This window comes from Centrocercus urophasianus, unplaced genomic scaffold (assembly GCF_019232065.1).
Source record: "Centrocercus urophasianus isolate 14NV4802_14NV808 unplaced genomic scaffold, USGS_Curo_1.0 seq_21, whole genome shotgun sequence".
Classification (NCBI taxonomy): Eukaryota; Metazoa; Chordata; class Aves; order Galliformes; family Phasianidae; genus Centrocercus; species Centrocercus urophasianus.
Genome location: NW_024884767.1, coordinates 20,863,094 through 20,885,928, shown reverse-complemented (window position 1 = coordinate 20,885,928; position 22,835 = coordinate 20,863,094). Strand labels below are relative to the sequence as shown.

The 22,835-nt window shown below is 46.5% G+C and overlaps 1 protein-coding gene across 1 annotated transcript; it reads right to left on the bottom strand.

Moving 5' to 3' along the window:
• Positions 1 to 4,330: 4,330 nt before the first annotated feature.
• SLC49A3 (solute carrier family 49 member 3) lies at positions 4,331 to 20,557 on the bottom strand. Its single transcript, XM_042823097.1, has 10 exons — positions 20,438 to 20,557; positions 16,042 to 16,200; positions 14,908 to 15,127; positions 11,429 to 11,505; positions 11,184 to 11,321; positions 10,542 to 10,658; positions 9,438 to 9,590; positions 8,210 to 8,367; positions 7,387 to 7,499; positions 4,331 to 6,346 (listed from the first exon to the last, which is right to left on the bottom strand). Exons 1-10 carry the CDS (start codon positions 20,555 to 20,557, stop codon positions 6,192 to 6,194), a joined length of 1,410 nt encoding a protein of 469 aa, XP_042679031.1. The 3' UTR covers positions 4,331 to 6,191.
• Between the last annotated feature and the right edge of the window lie 2,278 nt (positions 20,558 to 22,835).

Here is a 22,835-nt window from a genome sequence, read left to right as displayed (position 1 = left end):
AGAAAAAAGAAAAAAAGAAAAATAACCCCAGCAAAACCACATATTCTGCCCAGTGGCCGAATAGATCATATTATGTTTCCGGACACCAGTATCTGGAGGGAAGGCACCACTTTGTAACGTGACACACTGAGCAATCTCAGTGCTGCTAATGAAAGTGGAAGAAAATGGATTTTTGCTGTTCCAAGAGAAACATCCTCACCATTCATCCAGCAGAGCCCAGAAGCACAACAGGCATCTACTACACTTTGAATAAAACCATATTTCCCTCCTCACAAATCGTAACTGTCCATTAAATTGCTTAATGCAGTGGACAGTGTAAATTTGAAGCAATCCCCTTCCAAGGAGGATGGGAGATGCCCCCCAACGGTGGCTTGAATCTGTGGCTTATTTCAATACTTATTACAGGTATTTTGCCAGAGCAGTAAATTGGCAAAAGGATATGCTCCCAGTTACTCAGCTGAGTGATTTCACTTGCTTTCATGATCCTTGAGGTCCCTTCCAACCCTGGCTATTCTGTGATTCTATGAACACATATTTTGAGGTCAACCCCTGTGAAATTAGGGGTTGTGCTTGTGCATAAAGACATCAGATTTGTCTCTGAGAGTCTACCTCGGAGCTGTAGGATACATCTGGTCACAAACTCCAGTCTTTGAAGGCTCTCCTTTACCAAGCAATACAGTAGTAACAGTATGAAACGTCACCTAACCCAAGCCAAAATACAAACACGGTTACAAGCCACTGCACGTGTTCTTCCTAGAGTAACCATAGCTTTGAATTGCCACTCCGTGAAATGGTGTTAGCTGAGCTGCCACCCCTCCGCAGGGTGGATTCCTCTACTCTCTCAAGGTAAGGCTGTTCAGTCCACATGGCTTACGCTTAAAATCAAAGCTAATTACAGGTTTGTTGATTACGTGCCATTAGCTGCTAGGTGACTTCTGCTTCTAGTCCCCTAAGAGATCCTGTGCTGTGGCTGGGGAGAGCAGGCAGGCTCTGCCTTAACTTGGGAGCCTGAGGTTGCACAGGGTTGTGCAAAGCAGGCACACAAGACAGCACACAGCCTTGGCAGCATCCCGTGAGCCCGAAGTACCCCTACACCACCACAAAACAGCAGTGCAGCATTATGACCCTTCGAAGCTTAGAGAACATCTTCACTCTGCATTCCCTGCACACCTGCCCTGCTCCTGAAAAAAAGAGTCTGTGGCTATTGCAAGAGGAGTAAGCTTCGGTGGTGCCCAGCAGGCGTGCAGCACTTCTCATCCCCAGGGGCTGAGCATCCTAGCTCTAAGCCCTGGCTCTGTCCTTCCCCCACAGAGGAAAAGAACACCTGACCACTGCCGGCCGAGAGCCGTCTGTGCCCACTCCTGTCTGCCTCTGCGCTATGGCTGCCCCAGCTCCTCCACCCTGAACCACAACTGGGCGCTGTGGTACCAGAACTGCCAGCAGGACCTCTGGAGGCTGGAGGAGCCGCTGACACAACTACGGACGGACTCTTTCTGTGTCTGGGAGCCTTTCTTTCTTAGCCCAGTGCCTACGCAGCTCGCTGGCAGACGGGAACCGCGAGTGAGAGACAACCCTCCCCCCGCCCTCAGCCCACACTGCGCGCAGAACCACGCGCATGCATACGACTCTTGACCACTAATCAAGATACAAACAAACGCATGCGCAGTGTCCGTTCTCCGTCCTACAGGCACAGCTGAGCGCATGCGTACGCACAGTACGACCGACGGCATCCACGCGCCTCCGCCCCCCCTCCGCCCCGGCCTCCACTGCGGCACTACCGCCTCCGTGCGGCCACGGGCTATCGAGTGGCCCGCCGAGGAAGCGGCACTGCGCAGGCGTGGAGGCTGTGGGGCTGAAGGCAGCTTGCTGGCGTAGTGGTAGCCGTAAGAGTGGCCGTGATGCTGCCCACAGCCAGTGCTTTGCTTCATGGCCTTCGAGATACAGCTCGAAATGACCGAAACTACTCCCGGGCTCCTGATCGCTGCATGACTGAATCCAAAGACCTCAGTCTGTGCTAGACCCAAAAAATAACAGAAAAGCTGTTTCAGGGCCCTCGAAGACTTAATAATGCTGACATCTTACACCTACATCTCGCAGACATGTCTCAGAAAGGGGCTGGCAGTGATGATGTACTACCAACCCATGGATTTGAGGTGGCAAAGTAGTACAGCTACCAGAGGACCTGAGCCCCAGCTGCTCCCACTAACAGCAGAGTGAGTTTGGCTGTCACATATGTCTGGGCTTCAGGAAAAGCAAAAACTTGGCTTTTGCCACCAGTGGGATTTGACCATGAAAAATGCTGTCTGCCTACTGCTGTTCCTTGTTTGGATCTCAGGGGATTTCTAGAGTTTTGAGATGCCCAATGCTCCAGAAGCCCCATTACTTCCAGCCCTCTACTGCCTTCTGCTACTGCCTTGGTTTTTCCTGTCTAGAAACTAGAGGCTCCAAATTCAGGACTGCCCCACAGAAACGCCTTGCTGTCTTCAGTGGTGACAACTGTGTACTCTGAAAGCCAGACTTGTTCTGTCACCGCACTCTCAGAGACTGATCTGAGAGTCTGAGACTTCCTGAAATGGGATCTCACAGGGTGTACATGAGAGAAATTTGCCCAGGCAGAAAGTTAATATTGTTCCTAAAACCTTTCCAAGTTCTTTTTCCACAAAGTCTCCCACATAGTCTAGTTTTGTTCATTCTTGCAGCATATGTGGTGCTGGGACATATTTTCTTCCATCCTAAACTACCATTTTGAGTTGAGCCAGAGCTACAGAGGGAGCTGCTTGCAAAGCCGTGTGAACACAGTGGAACTGAGAACAGGGCCACTGGTTTTAAACATGCTACAGACCTAGAGGTGCACCTACTATAGCCTAGTCTATATCATAGATGACCCAGTGCTGTAGGTGTTGTCTTCCTGTACTAGTGGGCAAATAGCTGTGGAGGCAGCAGGCTCTTTGCTGACATGCCCCATCAGAAGTGCTGCATGGCAGTACTGGTGACTGGCAGCTCACCTCATGGCAGCTCACCTGACCTCTCCACAAGGCTCTTACGTAGCTGTACTCAAAGGAACATCCTGTACAGTGCTTTTATCTGTACAACTCCTTCTGCCTTTCTCACACCTACAGTTAAATCTGGTCTCTACAGGACAGTGCAGGTGAGAACTGTTTGGAAAGAAGTGCTTGGTCTCCAGGGTGTAGCATAGTTCACCCCTAGACTCCTGAGAACTTGGCCTTCATTTGCCAGGCCCATGCAGTCCCAAGAGGAGATTGCATCAAGAGGGCAGAGAGCTGTGAGAAGGGTGGAAAGAATGTGCGTCCCTATCACAGAGGACTCCTTTAAGATCCAGAATTACCTGATGGGAGCAGTTGGCTGACCAACCAAATGACCTTTACATCTTTGCCTTTTAGAAAACCAGAAAGCCTCTAGGGAGACCACACCACTGCAAGGACCACCCATCTTCGCTAGTATTCTGCAGTACAAGTGATACCTACTACCAAGGCCTTTAATGAGAGTTACTGTGACTGAGAGTCACAGAAAGCTTGCTAATGCTGTCAGAGCAGACCTTTGGCAGGAAGAAGACACATATCCATCAATCCAGCATGCCAGGGCCATGCCTTAACATCAAAATCCCTCTGTCCTGAAGATTTCAGCTTCCTACTCATAGGCTTTCCAAGGCCTGTGAGCAGCAGCTGAGTTACGCACCCCTGAGAAGGACACAGAGCAGTAAGCTAACTGTAGCCATGGTTTGACCTGGGCAGAAATTTGACTCTCTTGTTCTGGAGACTAAATGTTAAGTTAGCACAACCAGTACAAATAAATGGTCGTGCAAGCTGCGCACAAACTACCTAGCTCCACTGTTAGCCACACCATCATGCCTTTTCAGTACGTTGTGAGTGTATGACAACCCTTGTGAACGAACAGCCCACTTCACATTATATCTGGAATGCAGAATAAGCTTTGCACACCTGTATGTCTGATGGAAAAAAAAATGTTGCCTTTCAGTGTTCCCTTATATGATCGGATAAAGATAAGAGTATTTAACTCCCGTAAGGTAGATTCTGACTAGGACTACAGATTTTGAAGATGCTTGCTATTAGTTACCTCTCTCAACCTGTCCTTGAGCATAAAGGTAACTGTAGTATCACCTTCAGCTAATTTCATACTGCCTTTCTAGAGATCTAAGATACCACTCAATATCACAATTTCAAACACAACTTCATGCACAAATGCAAAGCATAGAAACCTTTCATTTCTGCTGTAGCAGATGTGATGCACCCTTGCATCTATAAAAAGAAAAGATGATTTTTTTCTTAATATTTTATTAAATGACCCTTTATTAAAAAACATAAGCATTTGTTAATATATAAATTTATAAAGTACCAAGTGATTTTTGTTTCCCAGTACATCAGGACTCAGAAGTGAACTGGTGTATTTGGTGTTAATTCCATGTATTAGTCCCAGGGCTGCAGAAATTACCAACAAGTTAGTGCCAGAGATGGCTAATTTCATTCCTCTGACAGATCTGTATTCATCTTGCTTCACTTCAGTTTAAGACATCCTTCCTGCTCACCTTGACAGACATCAGTGCTTGCAAAGGATAGCAAGGCTGGAGCTGTAAGAACTAGCTGACTCCCTAGAAAGATGCAGGAATTTGTTTTATAAAGGGAGAGAATTCCAATATCACAGAATCATCTGAGTTGAAAGGAACCTTTAAAGGTTGTCCTGGCAATGAATGGGACATCTATAGCTAACTACATGCTAACACAGAAGAGAATTCAGTCATTGAGAAAGTTCTTTTTTACCTTATTTCTTAGGGAAAGTGCATTCTTTGCCTTGTGAACATCTAACCAGAGTGGAGAAAAACAGTCACTGTTTTCAGAGGTCAACAATTCTGAGATCCCCCTGCAAGCCGCATGGTATGAAACATCCCCAAGTTCCACCATCTGTTTTTTTTAGCACCAAAATATTCGAAAGTAGAAAGTCCTGAAGTTGTATGTTAAGACCTGAACACCAAAGCAGGACACTGGGCTGCTGTGCAAGTATTGTCAAATGAAAAGACCATTATACCCACTGTAATTGGTAGTGTAACAGAACTCCGAAGGGCTCTTTTGGGTCACTAACAGTCTCTTCAAACACTGAAGAATAGCTGTCAGTTGCAGAGAGAAATTGAAGGTTTTGGATGTTGTTTCTTACTTGATCTTCCTCAAAAAAGTCCCTGTAATCTGCAGGAACTTGTGCAGGTGCCGTCCATTCTCTACATAGTCATCTCGCCAGATCTCTTGCCAGTTCTGCGCCACCAAGCACTGCCACACCATTCACAAAAAAGTGACCCGACTTCTGCATGACTGACTGACTTTCTCCTATGGGAAAGCATGTCTTGGCTTGGTGGAATACACAACCCTAATCACATCAGCAAGTTTGTCTTCTTGTGCAAAGCTTGAATCAATGGAATTGCAGGGCAGATGATGAAACAAACAGAGCCCAGCTAAAACAAACTGATCTAAAATGTCTCAGCATCCAGCAAGTGACCAGACAGGGCAAGGAAAACTGGCATACTTAATGTCTGCTGCTTACTCATTTTTTCTCTAACAGTCCTGTTTTCTTTTCCTGTTTCTAAGAGAGGACTAAGTGTCTTACTTGCAACAGATTTATATTGCAGATCATACACTTACATCTCCTCACTGCAACAGAATGATGTAGCTCCTGCCACACTATTGTGCCTCCTAGGAGCTCCACACTTAACAGGAAGAATCCTTACACTGTATGAGAACCACAGTTCTGGAAGGCAATTTTTCTGGCATGTTTGTGGTAGGAAGTGCTTCCACCCCTTTCAAAGCTTCTCTTCTGATCCAAATACACATGCAAAAATGGTGAAATATGATGCTCTTGTTCTCTGCAACATTTCTTCAGCTTGAACCAAGTCAGGGAGAAATCCCTGTTATCTGTGTAGTTGTCCAGTTCCTTTGGTCTCTCTGGCAGCCCAGTGCTACACTCACAAATAAATACCAGACTGGGGGAAGCATAGCAAATGTGCCCCAATGCCTGCAGTAGCCCCCCCCCCTTCTGAAATCCAAAGTGCTTGTTTTGCAGCAGGACCCATATCCCCGCCTGCCAGCTGAGCACATGCAGTCCTGAACCCTGCTCACAGGCCTGAGTCCTTCCCTGACTGGTCCCTTGGTATACCCTCCTCAGCTGGATTAGGCTTCAGGAACATCATCTGATCCTGTATCTTCTCCCTCGACTGTGTCACTACTGTTTGTCTCAGCATGGAGCCGCTTGTAGTCAGTGTGAAAGAAGATGACGTAGAAACATGCCATGGCACTGCAGAGGCCTGCCATCAACAGGACTGGAGCTGCAAACAAGATACACTTTTAGATGGTGAACTGAATCCTCATTCTCCAGTGTTGCAAAAGTCCAGAGCAACTGCACGGTCCAGGTGAAAATCTCTCCAGGGCTAGCCTGAGGACAATGTACAGCTTAAGACTGGGCAACACTGGTTGGGTGAAAGTCAAATCCCACCTCACATAACAAGGACTCTGAAAGATCATTTGACTGAAATCTGCCAGGGCTCAAGTCCTCCATGGCCCCACAGGTTGGAGGTCTTACATCACTGCACGCAGTGAGTTTGTGGGAATATGTCTGCATGTATTTTGTGTGCATGTGTGTGTACAGCTGTGTGTTGGGGACTGGTGAAGAAAACTACAAGCCCCATTTCCAACTCTCTCTCACAGGTAGGGTTGCCATCCACTACTTCAGGCTACCCAGGGCCTCATCCAACCTGGCCTTGAATACCTCCAGGGATGGGACATCAATGGCTTCTCTGAACCTCACCACCCTGAGGAAGCCATATTGCTTTTTGGGGACAGCGAAGTCTTGTTCCCTGTCAGCAAGTAGAGCTGGTTCTGGGGGTTCCTGCTCAGCTGAAAATTTAAAAGAAAAAATGCTTGCCAGCCTCTGTGTTACGGTGTGTCCTTAGGAACTGATGTTAGTATTACATAAATAAGAGATCAAAATGAGAATTTAGCTTACAGTGCAAGCATATTTGTGCTCCATTTCATCTCAGTTTGCCTTCTCCTGGCTAGGAACAGTAGTGTGGAATAAGTCAGAACAAAGCTGCACAGGCACACTACAAACCCTGTAACATCTATGCGTGCAGAAGCAAAGGAATTAATTTTTAGTCAGTGTGTCCGTAGTCTTGACTTGCCACATTGCATAGCAGCACAGGCTGTGTGTGCTACATGGATAGGATTTTCCACTAAGAGTGGTGAGGCTCAGAGACAGGTGCAGTAGAAACTGGTCTTGCAGGGTCCTTAACAGTGAGACATAGGTGGGAATGGGGGACATGTAGTGTGCAGCTGAGCATGCAGCATTGTTTTTTAAAGATGTGCTTACTTGTCCAGTCTAGGGCTCCATCCTGGTCAAGAGCGCAGGTAGAAGATGGGTCCTTAGAAACACGGACAGTGAGGGCTTGCAGCAGAATCATAAAAACCACACCTTCAATCTGGCTGTGGAGAGAAGCCAGCATGCAGTGACTACCTCTTTCACCAATGACCAAAACAAGTCCAGTTTCCTCAGTAAAAGAAAGCAATGCCCAGAACAGGGTCCTTCTTGCAGAGAAAGCCGCTATCAGCTGTTCCTGACCAACGCCCTTGGCTAACAGGCTCTGGTTCACAGGCCACATCAGCCTTTCAGAACACCCTGCCAACACAGCAGGATGACAGTGCAATCACTGCAAAGCTGGGAAGGTACTGAACTATAGCTGTCAAGGTGCTGAGGCTTAGTCACTGGCTAGAGGTTTGGAAATACCTCTCACTGCAGGGGTGAGGATGGGAAAAAGATTTCAGCCTCCTCCTCATCACAGCTGGCCGATAGCAGCAATGAAGTTCAGAACCAGCGGGAGACAAGAGCTTTCAAATCAAGTGTCTGTTGCCCCTCTTTGACTGGTTTCTTGCTGCTGCAGCTCCACTTGTTACACAGAAGTGGTACTGAGCAGGCATAACACTGCTTAGGGCTCAGTCATTCCTGCAGCAGAAAAGTACCAAAACGTTTAGTGGAAGTTCACTGACTTCACAGCTCAGCCAGCCACTTCATCCCTTGCACAAAGGCAGCGGCATGGCTGACAGTGATGCTCATTCTGCTCTGTCTGCATCAATTAACCTGTGTGTGCACAGGAACCCACGTTCATCAGTCACCTGGATTTAACTTGTCTGCTTACCTTGCAACAAAAATCAGTCCTGTAGATGTGCCTTCTCCCACAGGATAAGAACACTCCACTGCCAGCTCCATGGCAACAGGGTACATGGCAAAACCAAAGAAACCAAAGATTGAGCAGGAGATGGCCAGAGCAATGGCCTGATCTCTGAACCGAGAAGCCTGCAGGTGGAAAAACAGCATAAAAATCTCAGTCAACTTTGCTGCACAGAAGGTCTTTGAACTCATAACCTGCAGGTAGTCCCAAGCATTTGCTATCCACCAGCACTGTATTTCTTCATTCTTCAAATCTCTAGAGTCAACAAATTGCTACTCAGTGAACATTTAGCTTTTTAAGCCAGGCAACAGAGGATCAGCAGAATTATGCGAAGAATGTGGATGCAGTCACAGTACTGTAACTTGATTTTCTGAACTTACTAACTGCAAGTGCACTCGCTTTATCTCCACAACTCAGTGAAACACACTCTGTCATCCTGATAAGCATTTCAGAACTGGCAATTTGCAGTGAATTACATGTGAGAATTCACTGGGATACTATAGCTCAGTTTACACTTAAAACTATTCCTTATCATGTTAGATTCATGTTTGTAACACTGGGATATTTAAACAAACAAACAAACACAAAGAAAAAATCTGAATAATCCACAAACTTTGGTGCTAAATCTAATGCTCAAAGCAGCCTAATTCCTAGGTCTGGTGGAAAAAAATGGCCTTGTCTCACCACTAAGAAAGTTAGGAGCATAAGCCCTGCAGCCAGAGTGCTGGTAACCTCATTCCTTAATAATGCTTTAAATTCCCAAAGAAACAGCAGGTGTCTTGCAGCAGAGCTCCAGAGGCCTGGATGGAGCTTGTGAAGTACAAACTGTGTCTGGATTCAGAGCTCAAAACATCAGGGCATCAAGCAGATTTGGATGGGTGGATTTTATTTTACTGCTTTGAACTAATAGTTTGTCTGTATGGGACAAGGGTGAGGAAGAAAAGGAGGGGTAAGAGAGAAGTGATCCAACATAAGGAAGTAAATTGCATCAATTCATTTACGTCCTGAAGCTCTGTCTGAAGCTCCAAAGTTACTCTGTGAAATCTCCAGAAAAGGGTTTTTCTGTTAAAAATCCTATCTTCATAAAAGCTTAATAAATACTGTGACATCAAATGACCCTGTTTTGAGCTGATGATTTACTAGATGGCAACAGAAATAAGCCCATAGGTGTGGTACAATGCAAGGGAGAACTCACCACTGCAAAAACGATGCTGGCAAGGGCACTCAGACAGAAACAGACTTTAGTGGACTCTATGAAATTCCTTGTCCGGTCAACATACAATCCTAGCAGGAAGGCACCCAACAAACCGCACACTGTGAACAGAGCACCATCCAGGCCAGCAAATACCTAGTGGACATAAAAATTAAGTAGCTGAGAAAACACAGTGGTTAGGAATGAGGTTTTAATGTCACTGACTGATCCACCTGCCTGCTGCTAGCGGGCCACTTTCTGAGGCAGAGCAAGTTTTCACTGCAGGGCTGTGGGCTGCAAACAACTGGGCCCAGAATCAGTGCTCCTACACGTGTAGGACAAGAGTAGTCTTGAGGTTTCACTGGATGACAAATTTTGGCATGCCTGGCAAGGGAAGCTGAACGTGCAGCAAGGCAGGTCAATGTGCAGACATCTAACAGCTGGAGTTAAGAGTGCTTTAAGAGGACTCCAGGAGGATACAAGCGGTGGGACTAAAGCGCTGTCCGCCTAAGGCGAAACATAGGAAGTGGTGCAGCCCCTTGTTATTGCAGGGAGACAGCAGGAGGAACCAGCTGTGCAAACCCTGTTTACAGCCGCGAAAGCTGCACCTGGCCAGTACCCTGCGAAGAAAGGAGAAACAGATATGTCACAGTACCTGTGATTTCCTACTGCCTTGACTTCATGTAAGACTGCCTAAAGTAAAAAAGCAATTGCATCAGCCAGCCTTCAGCAGCCTGGTTGTTCTAGGGCTCACATGAGTCTCAAAGCCTCTCTGGGAAGTCAGAAAGCTGCTTAAACATCTATGTTCTACAACAGCTTCGGAAAATGCAATACCCTAAACAGTGTTTGGGGAGAAAAGGTTTTTAAATTGCAAAAGTGAGCCTGGACAAAGGCAGTAATAAAAACCTAGATCATCCATTACACTGAAAGACTGACTAACTGTGCTGAGCATTGATGTACTGCTTAACATACATTAAAGAGAACATGCAAATAAGATATGAGACTGCAACATATTCAATTGTCTTCATTTTGTTCTGATTTACTTATCAAGGAAATCATTTGGATCATGGAAGATGTGGTCAATGGGGAGGAAGGGAAAAAACTCACGTTTGAATAACCCTTTTCACAAAGGATTTGTTCTAGCAGAGCTGAAAAGCAGGTGAACATCCCAATTCCTCCTCCAAAGCACACTGCCAGGATGATGTACGGCTTGTTTCTCAGGAGCTAGAGAAAGAAGTTAACATACTTAAACAAGTGGTGAAGGAAAAATGGCCAGGCTGTGACAACAGACTAGGGGGTTAGATGCTCTGACCTCTTAGTTAGAAATGCTGAGGGCAACCCTGTGAGCAGAGGAGTATGGAACCCCTTGTCAGTTCGGCCAGCAGACAAGTGAAAAAACAGAGGCTGTGTAAGAAGGAGGGATCTCTTCAATGCCCAAATTCTTCTTCATCTGTTACTGCATCTGCTACCATCTCAGAAAGCTCAGGCTGTGCAGTCCTCTTGGAGGAGTCTAGTGTTCTTGTCTGTACTGGCTAAAGAGCAACCCGCCATGGCTAAATGGCCAGATAGTATCCCTCACAGCTTTGTTGTGAGCAGAATTCACTCCCCAAGGAAGAGAATCTTCCATGGCAGAACTGATGGAGTGAAATTCAGAGCCAACTTTCTCAGCAGATTCCTTAACAAATCCCTGCCTGTCAAAGCTGCATCTCTCATTTAAACACTGGTTCCTCTCTATGCTACAGCACTTACCATTTTGAGCCCCATGAAGAAAGGCTGAGAGGTGGAGTTAGTGGCACTGGCTGAAGGAGGTGTTGGAGGAACCTTCTCACGAATCCCCACAGTGGCTAGAACACAGGCCGTTAGGGCAGGAATGGCATAAACACCTAGCTACACAACAGAAAGCAAAGCAATGTTACAGGTCTTTCCAGCTCCACTGTTCCAAACACAAATCCCAACCAATCCCAGTGGCTGAGATAAAATCAGTTTTCATTTACCATCATTGGGATGTGCCTTCCTTCAGGAACTAGTGCAGGTGACAGAACGTTTGCTATAAGAATACCCAAGGGATTGGCTAGAAGAAAATAAAAAGATGTTTTTCATGCAAGCAGTCATAATCATTTATTAATCTATATCACCACTCAGCACCAGAGTAGCAGCTTCCAAAAATCAAGTAGAGTCAGACCAATGAAGAAACCAAATATATGAGAGAAATTAACTGTGTGGTCTCACTGTTGTCACATTTGTTGCGTCATCATCAGGAAATTCATTTATACATCCATCTTCCTACAAGACCTAAAGCTGGAAATTGATTTTCATATACAAGTTATGTTGTCTGCACCCTCACAAGGCTGTTACAGTAACATAGGGACTTAATGAAGATAAACAACTACATGTAATCTGTCCTGATATTATACAGGAACAGCAACAAATAAAGGAGAAATCCAGACAACCTCAGAATCTCACCAGAGTCTGGAGCTAGGAAAACATGTATCCTAGCACTGGCTGGGACACTTTTGAATGCAATGTGATGCCTTCATGTATCACTTCCTCAGCCTTCCTCCAAGTTCAATGTCTCCTGAGTGCTTCACTGGCACCATGGTTTCCTTATTCACCTGTACATTCCTGCAGCATGATCAGCCACTGTCACAGCCAGCCAGCCTTAAAAGACTAATTTTTCACAGTGAGTAGAAAACCAGCATCCTGCAGGCACTTGCAGTTAGGGAAAAGGAGCGAGCCACAGCTGGTTTGTCTTACCCCTCTCCCACAAGAACAGTATGCATATCAAAAAGTGGTAGTTGCCAAGAATTGTCTGGCTACCTTCTGGCACGTGCACTGGATGTGTTTGTCAATTTTATTCTCAGAAGCAGCAAACATGCCAGGAGCTGGTAGTGCTGTAGATGTATGAATATTTAGTCTGGAGCAAAAAATCAGCAAAATATCCTTTTAAAATAATGAGAATCCATACAGCTAGGGAACCAGCCAGAGCAGCCTCATATTACATTTTGTGAAGACTGTCCAATAAGCACACAGCATGTACACAGTGCACACCTTCCACCACTCCTCAGTAAGAGAGTATTACTGATGTGTGGGATATTCCAGAGCTCAACCACTGAATTACACCAATATTTTGTATAGAACAACAGCAGTTCTGCCAAAGCTCATTAATAATGCTACAGCACACAACAATTACAGCATTCTTGCTCTGTATTTGGAAAGTACTCACTGATGTAATGGAAATAGTTAAACAACAATTCCTAGGGAGATGCATTAAAACTTCTGTATCTGGGTAAAATAAAACAAGAGAATTTCTCATGGTGTTCACAGGGATCCATTCTGGGCCCTGCACTGCTTCTATATGAGTAAGTCTCTGGGAGTGATAAGAGGACTGTGTATGGTAAATACTGAAGAGCACCAATGAGTAATAGTGATCTCAGCTACTCAGCTGGATCCTGTGTGGAGGACCTGTTTCTATCTGCATACGAAAAAAAACAGCAAATCCTGCTTAGAGGTACTACCAGAAGCTGTGGAGATACTGGCAGGGCCAGATTTTGCATACAGCATTGGTGCAAACAGTACTCCAACACTGAGCACTGCTCTAGCATTAACACAGGAAATGGATATTGATAAACTGGAACAAGCTGAGAGAAAAAGCTTCTGTGAGCAGACATGTAGATATGTGTGAAAAGGAAAGGGGAAATGTGCCTGTAAAGTGACTGTAAAGTGACTGTACTGGAGCATTTCAGTCTTCCTAGACAAAGCCAAGTTGGGGTGATTGCCCATAACTTCTTGCCAAGCAGGTTCAACACAACTGAATGGCCAAGGCACAACAAGCATGAGAAGTAGCATGTAGACATTTGTTAGTGAGGTAATTAACCACTGAAGTAAACGAACAGGCTGAGGCAGATGCTCCTTCTAGGCAATATTCAAACTCTTTTTAAAACTGAAATTCTGATTTTATACAGCAGACAGTAATGGGTGTAACCAGACACTACTAATGAAAGCCTGCTAGACAGCAACATGCAGGCGTTGCAGCAGATTATTATCACAGCCCATTCAGTCCTTACACTGATATCTCAGCAAGCCACAGTTTGAACAGATTCAAATCTTGAGTATCTACTACTCCTAGCTCTTCAGTTTTATTAATTCCCACAGTTATTCATGTAAGGTCAAAGGTCACTACATCAATGGTATACTATTTAGCTGCTCTGGATGCTCTCTCACTTAAAACAATCAGATTTCTACACGCTGTGATCCTTCATATCACAGCAAAGGATCACAGGGTCCAATGGTGCCCACCAACACCTTCTGAATTCCTCTGGTAGTACTGGTGTCACAACACACTTACAACAGAGCTCCTTCTCCAGAAGGGAAGGTAAAGATTTATCTCACTCCTGGGAAAGAAGTAACTGTGTACCCTACTCTAGGGAAGGTGGTGCAAAAAGAATTGCCTTGTTCTAACATCACATATATCCATCCTTCTAAATAAGCATTCATGGTCTGAGTTTACCAGAAGCACTGAGAAAGCTGTACAGGTGTCTTTCTAAACTGGCCTTTTCCCCTGACTTATCCCTTCTGACACAACTCTATGGCAGTGTGGAATCTTCCTCATACCTTCAGGTAATGATTTGGCAGCTGGAACCAGCAGGTCAGCCCAGTTTTTGGGTATGTCTCAAGGAAGAGAGAAGCCAAGGAAAATGTCACACAGAAGGAGGAAACAGGTCTTTTAAGTGCAGTATCCTAACCCTAGTAGCAGATAAAGGAACCAAGAAAAGGATGAGGTCAGAGAAAGCAGATCTGGTACCTCCAGTTTCCCAGCTTCCAGAAACTTTTGCTAGGGACTTTACAATTGAGAAATTATTTCTGTGTGCATAGTCCTGCTGCACTTAGTACATTCAGTGTGTATGCATGGCTCATCAAGTATATTTTACATGTGTAAGCATGTAAAATATATGCACTGGGAACAGATGATCAGCCTTGCTACTGGATGAACTGGTGAACAAAACTGCTGCTGCAGCCTCACCTCTATCTAGTTACAGAATTTGATTTCTATGACCACAAGCATAGCTTGCAAACTGGACATACGCTCAACAAGTTGCACAGGTAAAGCCACTGCAGACTTGAGATTTAGTAATGCTGAGGGCTATCCTCAGCAAAGATAGTCATCTTGTTATGGCAGAGGAGAGGTAGGCTGGGAACCTCACTTATAACTCTGCACTTGGACATGGCTGAGGCCCATTTCTCACTTGGTAGCATGAGAATGCCTGCCTGTCCTGTGAAGCCTCTGAAGGCACTGTTTTATTGCAGGAAGCTATGACACTTTTGGCTAGAGCTGTGTTTGCAAGGCCTAAGAACTGTGTAGAGAAGGCTTCATTTGCTGGCTGTCCCTGAAAGCAGTACAAATGCTAGTTCTGGATGCTAGTTCTACAAATGCAGGTTCTGGAAGGTAACAAAGTTACCGTGTAGTACCACTTACACATGGATGAGATCATATTTGCGGTTGCTCTCTGGTGATCTGGGAACCATAAAGCTGCCAGCTTAGTTGGTGAAAAGATGACAAGAGGCTGAGCCAAGGCACAGAGGCACTGCCCAACAAACAGGTACCAGTAATTCTGGGAGCCCAAGCTCATGAACTTCAGGACGCTGAACATCCGGATGATGCTACCCATCATATTCAGCCATGCACTCAGGATCACCTGCAAGCAGAAACAGCCATGGGTTGTGCGTTGCAACGCGAAGGACATAACTTAATGCAACAACATAGCATAAGCAAGGTCTCCGATGAATTCTGGGAGACACTAATAATGGTTAATAATGGCTGCACAGAAAGCTGCCTGCAGATTGTCCCCACCCCTTTGGATCACTGCAGGATGTTACTGATCCAAAGATAACCTATTTACCAGGCTCCTTAAGGATCAAGGTTTTCTGGTCTACACCATCATGCAGCTTATGCAAGACAACAGATACTGTTGTGGGATTTAGTAGAAATTCAAAGTTCACTATTCTCACTCTGTTTTCAAGTTTTTGCCATCACCCATTTATCTTGCTGTGATGATTCAAAGACCATGGAAATGAGTTATCCAGTATACAGGTCCTGCTAGTGTTCTGTTCCCTTAGTGCTTGTTTAAGTGCCACAATCTCAAGCCTCACAGTTTTTCGGAAGACTGTGCTGAGATACCAAGCTGCACACTGTGAGCTGACAGGAGTCACTAGCTTGCTTGCACCTGGTCCTGCCATTCCTTAAACTGGCCCTACAAGCACAACAGCTGTATTAACACTACTCCCTAGAAAACCCCATCCAATGCTGTCCATCCCTGTCAGATGGCTAAAGCAAAAAAAAAAAAAAAAAAAAAAAAAAAACCCAAGCAGAAAAACAGGAGAAGTACTACATTCATTATGACTTTTCCTACTACCCGCCCCCTTCCAAGGTGGTGACAGCTATTACTGAACTAGAACTGAGCATTCAACACAGCTATCCTCTTCTGCATTTAGCAAGACAAGATTCACCATCTACATACCAGTGCTTTGTCCTGCTAAACCCACAGAGAGGTTACCTCCACCATCACGGGAGGGTGACAAGCCCTCATGGTAACAGAATGATTCAACTCACAGCACATCTGAGCCCCACACTGTCAAGAACCCATGTTGCCACCAGACCAAAGGGGATTGAGATGAGCAGGTACACTATTGAGAGCCAGTTGACCATCTCCAGGGAAATGTGGAAGTAGGCAGCAGTCTGGTCAGCCACTGGAGCAAATGTCAGCCATAGCTGCAAAACAGAGAGTAAAAATGAGTAAGCATGACCATCATTACCAGAATAGATTTTCAGCATCCCTGCAACCTAATTACATCAGTAAGAGGCTTACAATCTAGTCTCCCTCCACCCATTCCAAAGGAGTCCAGCATCTGTCCTCCCTCCCACTTCTGCAGGAGGTTACTGGTGGGCTGCATGCCAACACGTCCTTGCCTGCAATGGTAGCAGCACAAGGGACAGCTAAAGGCAGTGCAGACTCAACACTTCACTAAGCAACAGCTGGAGAGGGCAGCATAAATAAATGCAACCCTGGGACTGCCAGATGTCAAAGGAGCACCCTAAATATATTAATACATTACATATACAAACAGCCTCACCAGATACAGTAGAAAAATATTGGTTTTCATGAAATGTAAGCTGTTAACCAATGTCTACCTCCACATACACCAACAAATTAAGATTTTAGATGTGAAAAGCAAAAAGACTTGCAGAGTGGAAAGCACATGTAACCAAATAAGGTGCAAGCATTTTGCCATGTTAATGGCAGTGTCAGCTAGCACAAGTTGCCATTTGGAGTGTTTTTCACTGTCAGGCAGACTGTATAGCTGTGCACAGTGTGGCAACGCCTGTTTAACATCTTTCCTGTACAGTCTGAAAAGAAGCACGGCTCATAAGAAAGGAGACCTTGTTCTTTACAACAGACACAGCTCAGCAATCATCAGGCAGTCACTTTCAGCAGCAGCCGCCCAGTCTCAGCATGCTCTCCCATGCACCAGGACAAGGCAGTGTGGCTGCCATGAAAGTGATGTTGGATGTCCTCCTGTGACACACAGTACTCCTCCTCCAAAGCCACACACCAGATTTCTCTTCTTCGAGCTAACTGACACCAAGACCAGAAGCGAATAGCCTCTGGCCTCAGCTGATGCCATCTATGCTAATGCAGTAGCCCAGGAAGGAAGGACAGACAGCTTGGATGTCAGTTTCAGCCTCTTAAAGACCATGGGAAGATAGGCAGGAGCAGGCGCTGGACAGCAGCAGCTGCGTGTGAATACATATCTATAAGGGCCCTGCTGGAACAGACAGGTGTGGGTGAGGAGCGTGTGCACAAAGCCCTGCAGCGCACTTGTGTGGCTCTCCTTCCTCTCCAAGTGCACCAAGTGGTGGTACAAGTCCTTCAGGAGAGCAAGTCAGGAGCCAGCCAGCCACGTGTGAACCAGCTCTGCCTGCTGCTTCCTCTTCCTTCCTCTTCACCTTACTCAAGCTGACAAGCACAGAGCAGGGCAGGAAGCACTCCCAGACTCATTCTGCTGTGCGTTTCTCTGTCCCCTCCACTGAGGCAGGAAGTTGCTCTTGTAAAGCAGTTTCCACTCTTTGAACTCAGCAGTAAGGAGGCAGAAAGGAGGCTTTTGCCTCAGCAGTTAGCACTTCCTGGATACTAGTGAACAGCAAAGCTTTAGGTTAAACACCCACACACTCAAAAACACAGTGTCAATTTAACAAAACAAACATGGAGTGCATCCACATAATAATGTCACCTCTTACTCAAAAGTGGTGGCATGAGACATCTGGGGAGCAATCACCTAAGCTTAGCCCAAATGTGGTCAGAAGTGCCACATAGCCCAGGACTTCAGGCAGAAACTGCATGAAGTAGATGATGCCTACTTAAGGACTTTTTAAAAGGATTTCTTACACTGTTTTCAGCTAGCAGTGTCCAGAACAGCAGTATTTAGAGATATGAGAACCAAGCTCCAGCAAGACAGTAGTCACTTCACGGAGCAGTTACAGACAGTGTCTCTTAAATCCACGTCAGTAACAGATGTTCAAGGAAAAGACAGCTTCTCTCTGGTGTAAAAGCTTTCCTTATCTACCCTCATATTCTCTCTCATAGAGAAAGAATTTTACAAGGTGATGTAGAGCAGAGGTACTTTCCTTTTCATCATCACACAGTCAGGCCCAGCTTCACTCAATCAGAATTTTAAAACAGAATGAACAAAGAAACATTTATATCTCAGCCTGTCCTTGTTGCATGACTGAGCGTGCTTTCCTGCAGACAAATTGCTCCTACATTGTCCTCGTGACACTGACAACAATCCTCCTCTCTCAGGGCTGCCTGCTGTCTGTCACTTTCACTGACACCAGAGGCCACTAAAAAGGAAAGCTGCATGTGTGCATGACTAAGAGGAGGATACAAGGTGTCATCACAGAAGCTCAGTCCACCCTATGAGGTGACCTGCTCTCTCCAAATAAGAGAGCTCAGAAGTTGGGTGTGCTCACCATTTGCATTTTGCAGACACACTGACACAGGAATACCCACCACAAAGTACTGCATGCAGCACCTGAGCAGGAATTAAGGACACATCTCAACTTGCATGGCAATTTTCATGCCACAGAACTGGTAAGCTAATCTTTCCATCTGGAACTTTTAAACAGAAACCAGCCAAGTTGATTTCATGGCCTTTCAACCACTCCCTCAGTTTTGATGTGATTTTCCCCTGTAATATTTGGGAGGAACGTCTGCATCAGAAAACATTTGGTCACAACTTTCTGTGTCAGCATATTTGTGAATTCCACAGATGTGCAGAGGCTTACTAAACAGTATTGGTACCGGAGGGTGTCTATTAAGCACACAGTTTTGATGGGGGGAAGTTCTGGCCCAAGTTGCTACTGTGGTAAAGTAAGGCTACCGACAATCAGGAAGTTGGCACAAAACTGAGCAGGCAGACAACAGTACCCTCCTTCCAGCAGCATGACCCAAGACATAGGTTCACTTGCCGGTGTATCTGAAGGACCATTTCAAGTACCTCTTCAGTTTCATTATTAACTATTTGCAAAGTTCAAGTCTTCAACGAGGGCCTGTAACAGCTTTGTACAGCATCCTTTCCCTATGTTGTCACTCCCACTCCTAGCCAGGACAGGCATCCAGGCTAACAGTGGTGCTTTCCTGTTACATGATGCACTTGTGCTGTGCCGACCTAACTGCAAGCAAACAACAGAGCTTCAAATTGATTTTCTGCAGGACAACTTATCGCACCCTTAGAGGATACAGAGATTTTGCCTAAAGAAGGTATCTGAGCTTTCTGATGTTTCAGCATACAGCCAGATTCTCAGTGTATTTTTTCATTTCTCCGCTACAGCACTTCTGCATCATGGAAGACACATTCTTCCTTCCCATAAATGAACATGCCCAACCTTGGCTGCCAGACAGCATGCACTCATGGCATAGTAATCCTCAAGTACATAAATCTACACTGCCTGATTAACTATCAAAAACGTCCTCAATGAACTGGTGAGTGAAGATTTGGGCATCCAACTTGGTATGGGGAAACAAGGCAATATTTACGTTGGTAACAATTCAATGTGCTCAACAAATAGGTGTGATCTAGCATCCCTTCTTTAGGCCTTTCAGAATTAAGTATCTATGGGCAATTTAAGTTCCCACACCATTCTGCTTCAAGTTGGAAAGGATCTCTAGGACCAGCAGGTTCAGCTGTCAGCCCATGCCCACTAAACTACGTCCCTCAGTGCCACATCCACACAGTTCCTGAATACCTCTAGGGACTGCCCTCCCTGGGCAGCCTGTGCCACTGCATCACCACTCTTTCTGAGAAGAAATGCTTCCTCATTTCCAACCTGAACCTCCACTGGCACAACTTGAAGCCATTCCCTCTCGTCCCATCACTGTCACCTGGGAGAAGAGGCTGAACCTCACCTCATCACAACCTCCTTTCAGGCAGTTGTAGAGAGTGATAGTCTCCCCTCAGCTGCCTTTTCTCCAGACTGAACAGTACCAGTTCCCACAGCTGCTCTCTGTAAGACTTGTGCTCTAGGCCCCTCACAGCTCTGTCATCCTTAGCCTGCAAAATCTCTCCTTTACCATTCTGTATTTGCAGCAAACACCAGAAGGAGACCCACCCACTCCTTTTTCTGCACATCTAAGCCTACTGGCCCAGGTCAGCATTGAAGCCCAGCCAACTCATGCTGTTGTACCCACGGGGTACAGCGTACTCCTTTAGCCTGAAGCCGTCCTTCACAGACTCGGTGTTTCTGAGCCTCCCAGTGGGCCACAAGGAGTCTCATCAGCACTTCCACCTGCGCTCCATCCCAGTCTGGCCTCACCGCGGTGCTCCTCGGTTCCCCACGAGCTCACACGCGCGCAGCCCTCCTCCCCAGCACGCCGTTCCGCCGCGGATTCCGCCGGTCAGAAAGGCCACTCCCGCGCCCGAGGGGCTCGGTGCTGCCCAGCTCCGCTCACCATGGCGTTGGAGCAGTTCAGCAGGCACACCACGGCCAGCAGGAACCACCGCCGCCGGTACGTCTTGAGCCGGCCCGGGCCGCGCTCCGCCAGCAGGCCCGCCGTCTCGCCCCCCTCCATCGCGGCTGGATAGACTCGATTCGACTCGGCCCGGCCCGGCCCGGCCCGGCTCGGCCCCGCCCCCGCTCTATGCCTCTCTGGGCGGTCCCGGGCCTTCGCCACCGCTTCCCGGGCGACGGAGCGGGCGTGGCGCTGGGGAGAGACCGACGGTGTTCAGGCGGTGGGGGGGGCGGGGGTGGAGCGGGGTTCCTTTTGCGCCCCCGCTCTGATGGAAACAACATCAGCGGCGCGCAGTGCCGAACGTGCGGCGATGAATGCCCGCTGTTGATGTGTGCTGGCAGCTCCCGCCCTGCTGGGGTGAGCTGGCGCGGCGGTGCCAGCGGGGAGTTTATGGGAGAGGAGCGGTGAGCAGGAACATGGACAGAAGGGAATGCAAGGAGAGCATGAAGCACAGAGGTGTCTCTCAGCCACCGACATCATGGCTTGGCTCTTTTTTTTGTTCGCCTCTCCTGCCCTGCACCTCCTTATTCTTTGTTGGTGCTCAGCTTCTGCCTGGTGTATCTCCATCAGTCTCCCCCTCCCACCCTCTTTTTCCCCAGCCCAGCATATCCAGTACCCCCTTGCCATCCCGGCTTTTGTTCTTAGGAACGAGGCAGTCTGAGCCACTTGTCACAGGTGCATCTCAGCTAAGCAGTTTTAAGACACTTGTAGTCAGGCTTCTTTGGTCTCAGACTTGGGATCACATGTGATATCCACTGGATATACCCAACTGTGTACTGTGTGCATGTGTACTGAGCGGGGCTAGAAAAAACTGTCTTGACAGTTGCTGTGTGAAAAAAGGTTTATCAACAACTGGGTAGTTAAAGGCTCTGTACCTTGGTTATAAAATGGGTGTGGAATGATTTATGACAGAGACTGGGAGAGGATTCTGCATCCAAAGCAGTTTTGCAGTACTGATCACTCAAATTATAGGGTAATTCTCTTTTTGGAAAAGACCTCAGAAGGTGCCTGGTCCAACCTCCTGTTAAAACAGTCAGACCAGGTTCTTCAAAACTTCCACAGATGGAGCAAACACAACTTCTTAGGGCAACCCGTTCCACTGCTGTCCTCATCAGGAAGAATTTCTCTTTACGTGTAGTCTGTACTACACTGTCTTCAGCTTGTTCATAACCCTTTCCTCCTTACACATAACACTGCAAGTAGACCAGGCATGTTGCAACGATTCTCCTACATCCACCAAAGCCTTCCTTCCCCAGCTGAATAAACTGCATTCCCTCAGCCCCTCCTCTTCAAGCAACTGATGCAGCGCCTAGCCGTCTTTATGGCCCTGCTGTGCTCACTTGAGTTTATTTATGTGTTTCTTTTGTTGGGAGATCCGAAACTGAACACAGTACTCTTGATATGACCTGGTAAGTACTGAGTAAAACAGAATAGCCCCTTCCTTCAACCTGTTGACTGTGTTCTTGTTCATACAGCACAGTGTGCCAGAATATGTCCAGAGAAGAGCAATGAAACTGGTGAGCACTCTGGAGCACAAGTCCTATGAGGAGTGGCTGAGGGAGCTGGGATTGTTCAGTCTGGAGGAGGCTCAGAGGAGACCTCAGTGCACTCTACAACTTCCTGAAGGGAGGTTGTGATGAAGAGGGATTTGGCCTCTTCTCCCAGGGAACAAAAAGGACCAAGGAAATGGCCACAAATCGTACCAGAGGAGGTTTAGATTAGACATAAGGAAAGCTTTTTCTCTCAGAGTGGTCAGGCACTGGAATGCCTGCCCAGGGAGGTGGTGGAGTCGTCATCCCTGTCAGTGTTCAAGAGGCATCTGGATGAGGGGATACAAGGTATGGTTTAGAGGCTTGTGGTAGCAATGGTGGTGGAAGGACGGTTGGTCTAGATGATCTTGTAGGTCCTTTCCAACCTTGTGATTCTGTGATTATGAGAGTTAGCTTTTCTCTATCAATCTCTTGCTCATGCACCAATGGTCTTTCTCACTTCCGTGTATCCCAGGTCTTGAGGCCTGAAAGACCTTGCTTGTGAAGATTAGTGGGAAGGAGACACCGAATTCCTCAAGTTTGTCTGTGCTTGCTTTCACTAAATCATCCATCTGTTCAGTAACAGCCCTGCAGTTTCCATGTTCAGCCTTTTACCTCTAATTTGCTAGCAGCAGCTTTTCTTATTACTCCTGATATGCAAATCTGTGCTTTAGCTGAGCTTTGGTTTTCACCATCCCTACATACCCAGGCAATGTTTCTACATTTCCCTTTTGTAGTCCCCATTCCTGTTTCCACCTCCTATGTTTTGTTTTGTTTTTCTGTTGGAGTTCAGCCATGATTCCATACTT

Excerpts from the sequence above, each read along its gene's own strand:
- SLC49A3 (XM_042823097.1), bottom strand. The coding sequence starts at position 20,557 with ATGGAGGGGGGCGAGACGGCGGGCCTGCTGGCGGAGCGCGGCCCGGGC. Across the intron at positions 11,506-14,907 it reads AAATATGATCTCATCCATGT|CCAATCCCTTGGGTATTCTT; the intron begins GTAAGTGGTACT and ends ATTTTCTTCTAG. Across the intron at positions 11,322-11,428 it reads GAAGGCACATCCCAATGATG|CTAGGTGTTTATGCCATTCC; the intron begins GTAAATGAAAAC and ends TCTGTTGTGTAG.